The sequence below is a fragment of the Chlorocebus sabaeus genome, chromosome 27, assembly GCF_047675955.1.
Source record: "Chlorocebus sabaeus isolate Y175 chromosome 27, mChlSab1.0.hap1, whole genome shotgun sequence".
Taxonomy (NCBI): domain Eukaryota; kingdom Metazoa; phylum Chordata; class Mammalia; order Primates; family Cercopithecidae; genus Chlorocebus; species Chlorocebus sabaeus.
Genome location: NC_132930.1, coordinates 3,485,341 through 3,499,948, shown reverse-complemented (window position 1 = coordinate 3,499,948; position 14,608 = coordinate 3,485,341). Strand labels below are relative to the sequence as shown.

General features: G+C 35.2%; 1 protein-coding gene across 1 annotated transcript in view; it reads right to left on the bottom strand.

The window, feature by feature from the left end:
- Positions 1 to 14,608, bottom strand: part of GABRA4 (gamma-aminobutyric acid type A receptor subunit alpha4) — a 73,711-nt gene that overhangs the window by 38,697 nt on the left and 20,406 nt on the right. The window contains exons 7-8 of the mRNA XM_008017485.3: positions 12,381 to 12,533; positions 5,654 to 5,913 (exon numbers count right to left, since the gene is read on the bottom strand). Of these exons, the coding sequence (XP_008015676.2) occupies positions 5,654 to 5,913; positions 12,381 to 12,533 (413 nt within the window). The remainder of the gene's footprint in view (positions 1 to 5,653; positions 5,914 to 12,380; positions 12,534 to 14,608) is intronic.

The following is a 14,608-nucleotide window of genomic DNA, read 5'->3' as shown; positions in this document are numbered from 1 at the left end:
TAGAACATTTAGCAAATAATTATAATAATATTACATATTTAAAGGTATGAATTATGGCCAAAGCTGTTTGCAAAGGAAATCTTATTGCAATAAGAAAAATTTATTATTAAATAAAACACAGTGAAAATAAATTAATAAGAGGCGAAATCAAGGAGCTAGAAAAGGAGTAACAAAACTAACTTGCAGAAAGATGGAATTCAAATATAATCATGACTCAATAATTATAAAATAGAAACAATCTGATCTTTGACAAACCTGACAAAAACAAGAAATGGGGAAAGGATTCCCTATTTAATAAATGGTGCTGGGAAAACTGGCTAGCCATAAGTAGAAAGCGGAAACTGGATCCCTTCCTTATGCCTTATACAAAAATTAATTCAAGATGGATTAGAGACTTAAATGTTAGACCTAAAACCATAAAAACCCTAGAAGAAAACCTAGGCAATACCATTCAGGACATAGGCATGGGCAAGGACTTCATGTCTAAAACACCAAAAGCAATGGCAACAAAAGCCAAAATTGACAAGTATGATCTAATTAAACTAAAGAGCCTCTGCATAGCAAAAGAAACCACCATCAGAGTGAACAGGCAACCTACAGAATGGGAGAAAATTTTTGCAATCTACTTATCTGACAAAGGGCTAATATCCAGAACCTACAAAGAACTCAAACAAATTTACAAGAAAAAAACAAACAACCCCATCCAAAAGTGGGCAAAGGATATGAACAGACATTTCTCAAAAGAAGACATTCATACAGCCAACAGACACATGAAAAAATGCTCATCATCACTGGCCATCAGAGAAATGCAAATCAAAACCACAATGAGATACCATCTCACACCAGTTAGAATGGCGATCATTAAAAAGTCAGGAAACAACAGGTGCTGGAGAGGATGTGGAGAAATAGGAACACTTTTACACTGTTGGTGGGATTGTAAACTAGTTCAACCATTATGGAAAACAGTATGGCGATTCCTCAAGGATCTAGAACTAGATGTACCATATGACCCAGCCATCCCATTACTGGGTATATACCCAAAGGATTATAAATCATGCTGCTATAAAGACACATGCACACATATGTTTATTGTGGCATTATTCACAATAGCAAAGACTTGGAACCAACCCAAATGTCCATTAATGACAGACTGGATTAAGAAAATGTGGCACATATATACCATGGAATACTATGCAGCCATTAAAAAGGATGAGTTCATGTCCTTTGCAGGGACATGGATGCAGCTGGAAACCATCATTCTCAGCAAACTATTGCAAGAACACAAAACCAAACACCGCACGTTCTCACTTATAGGTGGGAATTGAACAATGAGAACACTTGGACACAGGAAGGGGAACATCACATATGCAGCCTATTGTGGGGTGGGAGGAGGGGGGAGGGATAGCATTAGGAGAAATACCTAATGTAAATGACGAGTTAATGGATGCAGCATACCAACATGGCACGTGTATACATATGTAACAAACCTGCACGGTGTGCACATGTACCCTAGAACTTAAAGTATAATAATAATAAAAATAGAAAATAGAAACAACGAAATAAATAAATAAATTCAAGACTCCAGTTTTTGAAAGATTCCATAAAAAGAATCTTCTATCAAGGCTTCAATACAACAAGGCAAAGCAAAATAAAACAACAAGCATGGAGGGTACAAGTTTACCTATGGAGAATGGGAAAGAAAATAAAACTGCATACTCAATCAGTACTTTTTAAACTAATAAATAGTATGTAAAATTCATTCTGATGATTTTCAAAATCATGATGAAATTGATTCATTTAAAGGAAAATATAAACTATCTAGACTTACTTAGTGGAAAGATATTGTTTTTTCACCTGCACACATGTCACTCTTAAAGGATCCAGTGCCCTGTAGGAGCAGAGCTATAAATTGCAGGACCCTGACCAGTTAATTCCCGCCAGGATGAACGCCTAACCTAATTTCTTCAGCTGGCATCTGAGAACAGAATCCCATCCTCCTCCCGCACTTCCTGTCCCCTTTAGTGCTTTACTATTATCATAGCCTATCACCATCTAACACATCACCTGTTTTGTTATTTATGTTTTTTAATATTGTCTGCCTCCTCTCCCTTGCCCCACACAAGTAAATGTAAGCTCCATCTGGCAGGATATTTGTTTTATGGTACACTATCTACTCACAGACTCTAAACAGGAAATCTGGCACAAAGTTGGCACTAAATGTATATTTGTTGAATGAGTGAATATATCAATTAATGAATGAATAAGGGACTGACCTGTGATCAATAGAGAATAAAGCTGATGATTTATACATGTGTTGATTTGGGTGTATGCAAACAAAGGGAGTCTTAGACTACCGTTTGTGGCAAACGCCATAGACTGTGTTTAAGTGACCACAGGCATTTGTCTGCTGGTTCAAAAAAGAAGCTGAGTAGAGCAATAGTGAGAGAGAAAGAGAGAGAAGGAAATAGGGGACTAGCAGAGGAAGAAGAAGAGGAAAGAGAGTGAAAGTGGCGCTGCTTGTTTGCTTCTACATTTTTATGAAGATCTTACTATTTTTGTACAGTTGGACTCCATGAAGAAAAAGACACTTTTTAATTGTTTGTTTTTTTAAATCACAGACTCATAGATGTGTCAAATGTAAAATACAATAGCTCTTACTGGGCTTTCCACAACTTCTTAGATCTATCCCTTTAGGTCAAGAATTCCTAATTTTGAATGTACATTTACTACAACTATTTATCTTCTTGCTTATTGGTTTTGTTTTCTTCTTTAATACACAGGTACAGGCCCCACCCTGCCCCATGGGATAGTTCTAATGTGTGCCCATGTTAAGAGCTGCTGCTTTAAAGACTCCACAAGAAAACTATTAGAACAGATAAACAAATACAGCAAAGTTGCAGGATACAAAATTAATATACAAAAATCAGCAGCATTTTTGTATGTCAACAGTTAACAATCTGAAAAAGGTATAAAAAAGTATTCCTATTTACCATAGCCACACATAAAATTAAATACCTAGGAATTAACTTCACCAAAGAAATGAAAGATAGCTATAATGAAAATTAGAAAACACTGATGAAAGAAATTGAAGAGGACACCAAAAAATTGAAAAATATTTTATGTTCATGGATTGGAAGAGTCAGTATTAATAAAATTTCCATACTACCAAAAGCAATCTACAAGTTCAGTGCAATCCCTATCAAAATACCAAAGACGTTCTTCACATAAATAGCAAAAACAATCCTAAAATGTATATGGAACCACAGAAGACCAGAATAGCCAAAGCTATCCTAAGCACAAAGAATGAAACTGGAGGAATCACATTACCTGATTTCAAATTATACTACAAACCTATAGTAATCAAAACAACATGGTACTGGAATAAAAACAGACACATAGATAAATGAAACAGAATAGAGAACCCAGAAACAAATCCACACACCTACAGCAAACCCATTTTCAACACAGGTGCCAAAAGTATACACTGGGAAAAAGACAATCTCTTCAATAAATGGTGCTGGGAAAACTGTATATTCATATGCAGAAGAATGAAAATAGACCCCTATCTCTTGCCATATACAAAAATCAAATTAAAATGAATTAAGACCACCTCAAACCATTAAACTACTACAAGAAAACATTCAGGGAAATCTCTAGGATGTTGATCTGGGCAAAAATTTCTTGAGTAGTACCTTAGAAGCATAGGCAACCAAAACAACAATGGACAGAAGGGATCACACCAAGTTAAAAAGCTTCTGCACAGCAAAGTATACAATTAACAAAGTGAAGAGACAACTCAGATTGGAAGAAAATATTTGCAAACTACTCATCTGACAAAGGATTAAGAATCAGAATACATAAAGAGGTCAAACAACTGAATAGGAAAAAAATCTGATAATCCAATCAAAAATGGGCAAAGATTTGAATAGATAATATGGCCTGGCTGTGTTCTCAGCCAAATCTCAACTTGAATTGTATCTCCCAGAATGCCCACCTGTTGTGGGAGAGACCCAGGGGGAAGTAATTGAATCATGGGGGACAGTCTTTCCTATGCTGTTCTTGTGATAGTGAATAAGTCTCACGAGATCTGATGGGTTTATCATGGGTTTCCACTTTTGCTTCTTCCTCATTTTTCTCTTACCATCACCATGTATGAAGTGCCTTCCACCTCCCACCATGATTCTGAGGCCTCCCCAGCCATGTGAGACTGTAAGTCCAATTAAATCTGTTTTTGTTCCCAGTTTTGGGTATGTCTTTATCAGCAGTGTGAAAATGGACTAATACAATAGACATTTCTCAAAATAAGTCATGGAAATTGTAAACAGGTATATGAAAAGGTACTGAACATCACTGATCATCAGAGAAATGCAAATCAAAACTACAATGATGCATCATTTCACCCCAGGTAAAATAGCTTATATCCAAAAGACAGGCAATAGCAAATGCTGGAGAGGATGTGGGGAAAAGGGAACACGTGTACGCTGTTGGTGGGAAGATAAATTAGTACAACCACTATGGAGAACAGTTGAAGGGTCCTCAAAAAACTAAAAATAGAGCTACCACATGATTCAGCAATTCTACTAATGGGTGTATACCCAAAAGAAAGGAAATCAGTATATCAGAGAGATATCTGCACTCCTATGTTTGTTTCAGATCTGTCTACAATAGCTAAGATTTGGAAGCAACCTAAGTGTCTATAAACTGATAAATGAATAGAGAAAATGTGGTACATATATACAGTGAATGATTATTCAGCCATAAAAAAGAATGAGATCCAGTCATTTGCTACAACACGGATGGAAATGGAGATCATTATGTTAAGTGAAATAACCCAGGCACAGAAAGATAAAACTTGCATGTTCTCACTTATTTGTGGGATCTAAAAATCAAAACAATTGAACTCATGAACATAGAGGGTAAAATGATGGTACTAGAGACTAGGAAGGGTAGTGGGAATTTGGTTGGGGGAAGATAGGGATGATTAATGGGTACAAAGTAATAGAATGAATAAGACCTACTCTTTGATAGCACAACACGGCAACTACAGCCAATAATAACTTAATTGTACATTTTGAAATAACTTAAAGAATGTAATTGGACTGTTTGTAACTCAAATAATAAATGCTTGAAGAAATGTCTATCCCATTTTCCATGATGTGGTTATTTCACATTGCATGCCTGTATCAAAGCATCTCAGGTACATCGTAAATATATGCATGTATTATGTAGTCACAAAAATTAAACATAAGCAAAATTTTTAAAGAAACAAACAAAAACTAACTGCTGCTTTGCTTTGCACCATGAACTCTATTAGAATGTTTTCTCAACTCACTTACAGATGTTCACAGGTTCCTCCTAATAGTATACATGAGATTTTGCCCTTTTCTGTAGAAAAATAAAACATGGAACTCCGAAAGAAACTTTCAAACAATTAGCTTCGCCTACATCTAGCTCTGTCACAGCTGTTTACTTTTTAAGCTTTTAATCACCAACATAAAGTTTAAGCTCATACAGTTACTTTTATATTTTTCTGGATTTTTAAATGACTTACAAGTTGATATCAGGATTTTTAAGTCCTCAGTTTGTTCTCCTAACAACATAAATTTGATCAGGAAGCTAAAATCTTAAACTAAAGGCGGATTAAGTCAAGTACCTGCAGAGGGGCTTCAGGATGCTTCTCTCTCTGCACTGGAGCAGCGGGAACTTCCTGAGGGGGCTTTGATGTCTTCCTTTTGGCTTTTTCCATTTGGATATTGGTGAAATAGTTGACAGCAGCAAACTCGATAAGGGCCGAAAATACAAAAGCAAAGCAGACAGCTATGAACCAATCCATGGCAGTAGCATAGGACACTTTGGGCAAAGAATGTCGTGCACTGATGCTTAGTGTGGTCATGGTGAGGACAGTTGTTATTCCTTCAAAGCAAAAGAGCAGAGAGACAAAACACCTTACCATAATTTATATTAAAAAAAACCACTGCCACCAACAACAGAAACCTAGAAAATCAGGTGCGATAACGTTAACAAAACTTACAATAACTCAAACAAAACCATCTTTGATGGAGAATTGGAATCTTAGTGGTTCAATAAAATTAGCACAGGCTTTGGAGTGAGAGAAAGATATGGTTCTAAGCCTAGTTTTTCTAATAATTGCTTAATAAGTCTTGCATTGAATTTGGAAAATTCTTTGGTCTTTATTTGACACCTACTGATTGAGTTTTCTATAAAGGTTAAAAGCGTGTAAGGCACCTAGCACACAGTGGGATGATACTGGAAACGATGCCAACACATCCACCGGACTCAACAGACACACACCTATCAGGAAGAGTAACTCATTGAAGCGCTGACTCTCAGCTAGGAATGAGAAGTGAGGAACACTGTCCTCCTAAATTGGAGCATCAGAATTTCTGGAGTCAAGCATGGACCACTGCTATTGAGAACCACTGCCAGAAAAGGCATAAATTATACATAGGTCTTTCTTATCTTTGAACATTATCTATTGAATTAAAATACTAAATTTACTAGTTGTGCAGAAGCCTCAAATATATAAAACAATAAAGTTATACTACTGGACGAATAGATTTCCAGAGCAATTTGGCATTATAAATATTGGACCTATACTACCCATCAGTTCACAGCTGGCTGGAAAATATTTGCAAAAAGAACATAAGTACTTCTCCTCCATCAATAGTCTTCTGAAGCACCACATCCAGGAACGCTCTTTCCTTAGCTTGGAAAAAGTATCAGTTTCCACTCTTAGTAGAAAAATTCTCCTTGTCACTGGTACTATAGAGTAACACATTATTTAAGAATGCTAATATTTGGGCACTTGTCCATTTCTGCATGTATATATGTCTGTCTAACCTATATTATACAGTTAAGTCTGGATATTTTTGTGAGGATTTACTACATCCATTTAAACTGATTCTACATAACAACTAGGATAGCTCCTGAAGTTGACACACAACATGTTTGGGGATGGGGATGATGATAATAATAGAACAATGATGTTGAAGGCATTTAAACTGCGTATTCCAATACCAATCCCCAGCTGAAAGGCAAATAATGCATGTTCAACCAAAGAGATAATGAGTCCAGTGCAATATTGAAGGAATAAAACATTTTGATTTGGGGAAAATAATAGGTCTCCTCAATTCAGAATTTTGTTGTATTCTGCCTACTACTGTTCCTTAACTGATAACATGTGTGTAACCCTCATTTCCACAGCTTTATTAACCATAGTCTTCTTGAGGGCAGACAAGTCTAAGATTGCTGCAGGTTTATGATATTTCACATAGTGCTAGGCACAAGATAAATCCATGGAAATAAAAACTCATTTTTCCACTTCCTCACCAATCCATTTTCTCTGAAATCCAGTCTCTTCTAAATCTTCAATGCTTAGAACATGAAAAATTGGAGCAACTGTGCAGCACATGAGCTACACAGCATTTATAAAGATCTGAGACACCACACAGAGAAAGAAACTTGAGAATTTGGTTGTATTCCCTTTTAAAAATATTTTGTGACATTGTTAGCATTCTTATTAGTCTAAAATAGATTATAAAATGAATTTATTCAAATATATAAATATCTATAAAAAATGCTATATTGTGAATTTATTGGATTTTATTTCAGAAAGAGACCTTGGAACATTTAGGCCTTCATTTTGAATCTCAGAAAAGTGGCACCATTCCCATGTTGGCTGTGAGATATATGAATAAACAATAAAATAACTGAAAAATTTTAGCTACGTTTGATGATAGATTAAAATGTTTTTCTTGTTCATAACAATTTAAATTTAATGGAGTATTAAGAATTCAAAAAAGTTCTATAACTTTCTCAGATATGTAAGCAATATTTTTCCTCTAATGTCATAGAAACAATGCTAAAAGCAGTTAGAATAAAATATGAACAGTTCAGTATAAATAATAATACTACTCAGTACTCAGAAAATTCTACAGAGACCATACTGTGATAACCAAAAAGGATACTCAAATTCAAATATAAGCAACTTAAGATTCCCTATGTCACGTTGAACTATTTTTTTTTGCAATAGGACTATTTTTCTTGGTGATCAGAAGTAGTGGTCTTTATCTTCTCCTCTTATCATGTGAATGCCCTTACCAATGTCAAGCAGACAGAATACTAATGCAGTTATTGACCCACAAATTCAATAATTACTTTCCAATTGTTTAGGAGGATAGATCACCAAGTTCATGAGTTAAACGATGATGTGGACACCAACACACACACACACACAAACACACATGCTGGATAGGTGGCTACCTTCCACTTATCTTGCATTATTTTTAATCAATTTGATTTTAAAGTTTGTAGAATAGCCCTCCAGATACTATGGTTCCTACTTTATGACACTGGCAAAACTGGGAAATTAGCTGGCACAAACATTCGGCTAAGTATTTAAATGTTGTCACCTCTTTCGACATTAAAATTTATCTCTCCTGGAGTTAAAATTTAAAGAAAGAACTGCCGTGACAAGGGTATGCTTATTATACTTGGTCTGAAGTGGAACATTTGATTAAATGAAAACCAGTGGAATAACAAATAGAAACCAACTCTTCAGAATAAGAATCCATGTTTCCTCTGCATCCAAGAAGACAATTCATCTGTCATGTATGGCTTAGCCGGCACCTACCTGAACACATTTAAAAGCCACATTTTAAAAAATATATCCAATTATTGATGCCATTGCCTGCATTTAGCATGCTGAATATGCACCATATTGGCTGGCCTAGAAGCTGAGTGAGGATGTGTAAGAGTAGGCAAAGACTGTACACAAGAGTGAATTTTTGGCTGGCCACTCCTAGAAAATGAAATAGCAATGATTAAGATATGCCAGCTGGCATTTACTTGTGTTTAATGTTTTACTATACTGGAATAATTAGAAAACTTAGAGGCATACAGCTTTGGAGATAGAAGGTCTTTGGAGAGATTTTTAGCACACTCTGCTCCTTTCATTACACTGATTTTTTTTTTTGGGGGGGTTTTGGTTTTGTACGGTCTCTAATGATGTCTCTGACCCAACAAATTATCTTCTTATGAGTGGAAAGGGAAATAAGAGTTAGGGGAGAAAAAAATTTGCCCAGAATTAATATTTACCTAAATCTCATATGCAAATAGATTTCTAATTTCCTCCTAAATACTTAAAACTTAACTTTCCTAAGAAAGTACCTTCATAGACCCTCAATGATAATCTAATCGTTATCAATATGACACATCTTAGGTCTTTGAACACTTAATTACCGACATAATTTCTCTGCTCAACTGAAAACAATATCTTGGCACATGGGCACAAAAGATGGGCAAATTTCCAATAAAAAAAAAGAAAAAAAAAACAGCCACAAAGTATCTTTAGCACACATCCGTATAATCTCACTCAGCAGCTCTGGAATCCTCCACAAGCCCCCACATCCCCACACCTCCTGTGAAGACAGAATGACTGAGTTGTCAAAGTTAGATAGAAATTGTCTTGGGTCCACCAATTACAATTTGACTTTACAGAAGTTTCTTAATATGTTTGAGTCATTTTCCTTATCTATAGAAAATAATGACTACTGGCCAGGCGCGGTGGCTCAAGCCTGTAATCCCAGCACTTTGGGAGGCCGAGACGGGCAGATCACGAGGTCAGGAGATCGAGACCATCCTGGCTAACATGGTGAAATCCTGTCTCTACTAAAAAATCCAAAAAAAAAAAAAAAAAAACTAGCTGGGCGAGGTGGCGGGCGCCTGTAGTCCCAGCTACTCGGGAGGCTGAGGCAGGAGAATGGTGTAAACCCAGGAGGCGGAGCTTGCAGTGAGCTGAGATCTGGCCACTGCACTCCAACCTGGGCGACAGAGCAAAACTCTGTCTCCAAAAAAAAAAAAAAAAAAAAAAAAAAGAAAATAATGACTACTTTGCTGAGTAATTATTAAGGTTAACAATATTTGGCAAATCTGTTTATCTTTGGTACTACTAGTATCCTTACTTCTTGCTACTTAGTTTTCTTAAAATGTCTTATTTGGATAGGAAATGTTGGGTGAGTACAGCTGTAATCAATACTAGTCTTCACGGCACCACTGGAAATTTCTATTATTTGGGGACAAGTGAGATGAACAGTAGCTATCAGGTTGTAATCAATCAAGAAATAAATAAAAGGTTATCAAGCCATCACAATAATAATATATGGCAGGTAGTCACATTAATATATCAATTAATGATTCTCAAATGAAGTAGATAGCAGCATGGAATGCCATACTAATAAATAACACTTAAATCATATTTTCTATGCATGTGGCATTATTTCAAGTGCTTTTCTAAATCAACTCATTTAATCCTTAGAGCAGTCCTATGAGGTACATGCAATCATTCATCCTGTTCTAACACATGAGGAAGCAGGCAAAGGTAACTTACTGAAGGTCCACAGCTAACAAGTGATAGTCCCTGGGTAAGAAACTAGGCTTTTTGCCTCCACATTCTGCACTTATGGCACCATCACCCGTTGATTACAGGCACCTATGATGGATCATTAATTGCTGTTCTACATGCTCTTCAGGATCATTTTTCTTAAAAAACAATATGTATACAAGAGTTTTTTTATTTGTAAGATATAGTAGAAACTTCTGTGTTTTCTTTTTAATTTTTAATGAGGGTAGCTCCTGAAATATTTATATTTTTTTTACAAGAAAAAGTTAAGAGACTTCGGATGCTCAGCCTCAGTAGATACTTCTTGCCTAGTCAAAGTGCTTCAAAAGATGATGTGTGAAGACATAAAATTAGCTTGAGTGTTAAATGAGATAATGAACATCAAGAACTTAGCAGAGCATCCAATAGTACACACTAGAAAGTTATGCTCTCTTTAAAACACTTAAAAGTCAAGAAAACTAAATCAGAACAAAATCTATCTTCCTTAGACTGGAGAAGTATTGGAGTAAGTAATTAATATGAACCAAGTGGTCCAGACACCCTATGTTGAGTACTATACGTAATTTTTTAAATCCTCACTAGTCTATGAAGGTGAGATGTACTGTCACAATCTTATGAATGGAGAAAATAAGTGGCAGATTTGGGTTTAAACCTAGACTTGCTGACACCCACAGTTTAGATTTGTTGTTTTCTCTCTTCTGCTTTCAAATCTACGTTTAAGAGCTAAATTTTATTCAACACTTTGAGTTGTGCAGTTATTCTTTAATTGAACCCTCATAACTCTTTAAGGTACCATTATACCTCCTCACTGCCTTCCTAAGATCACACCCTCCCTCCACCATTGCCCCCCGATATGAGTTTCTCTAGTATAATTCCAATACTTTTTTTTCTATTTTTGTAATGCATCCTCATACTCCAACACATTCTTAGAGAAACCTAAGATTAAAGGGAGGATAGCTATCTATAGAGTATTTCAGATCCATTGAAGACACTAAGACACCCTAATCAACAGTTCTCGAAAAGGATGGGGAGGTAGGATGAAAAGTTCCCATTCTATTTAGTTCATTTGCACCAGCATCTCTTCAGCTATTGTGTGATAAGGGATATTATACCATGGCTGTGATCCTACTAGGTAGAAAAGCAAAGAGGAATTGGCACTCTTGTGAGGGCTACACCACAATTCCAGAGCAATTCTGATCGTTTTTCTTCTTATTCTACTACTGAATGCTTTTGTTACTCACAATGAACACAGAAATAATAGAGAAAGACATTAAAATAAACATAATTATAACAAATTCTACTATTTAAAAGCATGACTGATATGTAGAATACAGTGTTATAAAAATTGCAAACTCATATGCTCTGAACTTTATATGGTTCAGAATACTATACAGTATATATGAAGCCACAATAAAAACAAAAAGTAAGAACAATGTTTAGAAAAAAAGAAGTATGTAAGTAGATGAGCTTATAAACCCAGCACATAATACCTCCCAATTGAACACATTTAAACCATTTGCATTTTGGCCCACTTCATTAAAAGCTAAATTATTCTAAGGCTTTCATATTCATTCAGCCATGACTTTTATTTGTTTTATTTTAAGCTGCCAATGCATTTCATTTTAACACGCAGATATAATTTTAATTCAATTACACAGCATTCTACTAGGAGCCCAAGAATATCACTGAAAGTGAGATTATGTCCAGATTCACATTTGGTCTACACCTGTCTGGTGCTCAACAAGGGAAATCTGATGCATGGCCCAGGAGGAAACGAAGGATGCCTGAATCTCCCCAGGCTTTATTACTTTGTACTGGCTACATAAAAATGAAAGCCTATATGATTCCTTATTCAGGATAGTATGATGTATTAGGGTTTAAGATTTTCTTAGAAATATCCCATGAATCACGAATAAAATGTAATGTGAACAGAAACACCCAAGAAATGAATTGCAATTACCAAATACAGTCCTAGCAGGAACTGATTCTTTATTTATCCAGAATGAAACTTGAGAAAGAATCACTGTCATAATGCATGGAATATAGGTCTGAATCATAAAATAACCCATCTTCCGTCTGAGGTGGAAGTAAACCGTCATGACAATATATTCACCTGCCAAGAAAACAGGAGGAAAATGTGTTATCGGTTCTGCAGGCAGTTAGTCAATGACTTCTTAAACATATTTCAGACTAACAAACAGTATTCTAAGGAAAGAAATTCTCTTTTGTGCATAGCTTCACAAACATCAATAAGTATGTAGTTTCCTAACGAGGGAGAAAATGATATTGAACATTATCATACAGAAAAACACTTTGTTCCATGTAATGATTAAGCAATTTAACAAACTGGGCTAAAACTTTTTAAAATTTTCTGTAGTGCTTTCTATTTTGATGATCTAATATTGCTAAGGCAATTAGCTTTCATTTTCAGCGTTTTTTAGAAACAACATTTAGACCTAACTTCTATGGAAAACCACCAGAAAAAAATAGAAATGCACACAGTTACACATACACAGACACTGACACATACACACACATTTATGAAAATATAAAGTTTAATTTTAGAAAGGAATAAATATACATATTGTATTTATATATAAATATATATGTTTCATTCATATATAGATTTCATACACAATCACAAGCTTAGAGAGAGGCCACCTTAGTTTTAGGAAAGAGGTGAATTTCTAAATGTTCTTTATATAAAGAAAAATATAGACGTGTATAACAGACAGGCATATATGACACCCCTGAGTTCAAGCATGTTTTACTGGCATTTAGACAAAAACCTGATTTCTGGTAGCTGTTGATAAGTATTTTTACTGTTACATCTCAAAATAATATGTCAAAAAGTTACCTAGGAAGCAGTGGCCTTATTCACAAACCGTGAGGCCAGCATTCAGAAACCTCACATCCTACCAGTTGTGTTCCAAATCCCACTTGCAGACTGGAAAATAAATGCCCTTCCAAAAATATATTTTCTTAGACAGATGAGAGGCAAAGTGCCCTCTTAGAAAGCTACTGTATTGTTTCATGACTAATGTGAAGAAGGTTTCCTCAAAATGATAACAGTCATGACAGGTGTCATAAAGATAAAAGTAATGGAAATTTACTGTGACTTATACAAAGCAGTTTTAATAGTAGAGACAGTGGGCTAAATTCTTTTTTTAAAACAAAGGCTTACGTATTAATTTTATTTATCCATTATACATTTCCATTTTATCTTATTTATGTTTAATTTTTAACCAATTTTTGAGGTACGATTGACATACAAAAAGCTGTACATATTAATGTATACAACTTAATGAGTTTGGAGATAAGTATACACTCGTTAATCTATCACCACAATCTATGCCACAAACATATACATCACCCCCAAAAGTTCCCTCCTTCTTATTTATTACCTTCTCTGATAAGAACATTTGAGATCTACTCTTTCAGCAAATTTTTAAGTAGACAATACAGTACTGTTCACTATATGCACTCTGCTATACAGTAGATATCTAAAATTTATTCACCTTATATAACAGAAATACTATGGCCTTTGACTAATATCTCCCTGTTTCCTCCTCCCGGAGGCCCCTGACTACCACCATTCCTCTCACTGCTCTGAGTTTGACTATTTTAGCTTTATCATCCCTTCACAACACTGTTTTATCCATTTTTTCTTAAAACAGAAGGAAAAACTTCATTATCTCACATCTTTACTCCAGATCTTAAAACTACTCACTTTCTACTAATGCAATCTTAGCATTTTATCTCTCAGTCAACACCTTTTAAAACTACTCATTTTCTACTAATGCAATCTTAGCATTTTATCTGTCAGTCAACACCTTTTTAAGAACACAAACTCAGAAGTTAACACTTAGATTTGAAATTTGGTTTTGCTAGTTATTAGCTATACGACTTAGGCAAATACATTGTACTTAAACCTTTCTCATGTATAAAATAAATGTTATGGTAGTATCCACTTCATGGGATGGTTATGAGAAAAAATACATGGAAAGATTTTAGAAGGGCGCCTGTCAGATGGTAATTGCCGAATAAAGTTTAGCTATCGCTATGGCCTAAATGTTTGTGGTCCTCAAAGTTCAAATGTTTAAACATAATAGTCAATGTAATGATAAGAGGTTGGCTTTGGGGTGATTAAACCATGATGACGGAGTGTTTATGAATAGAATTAGTGCC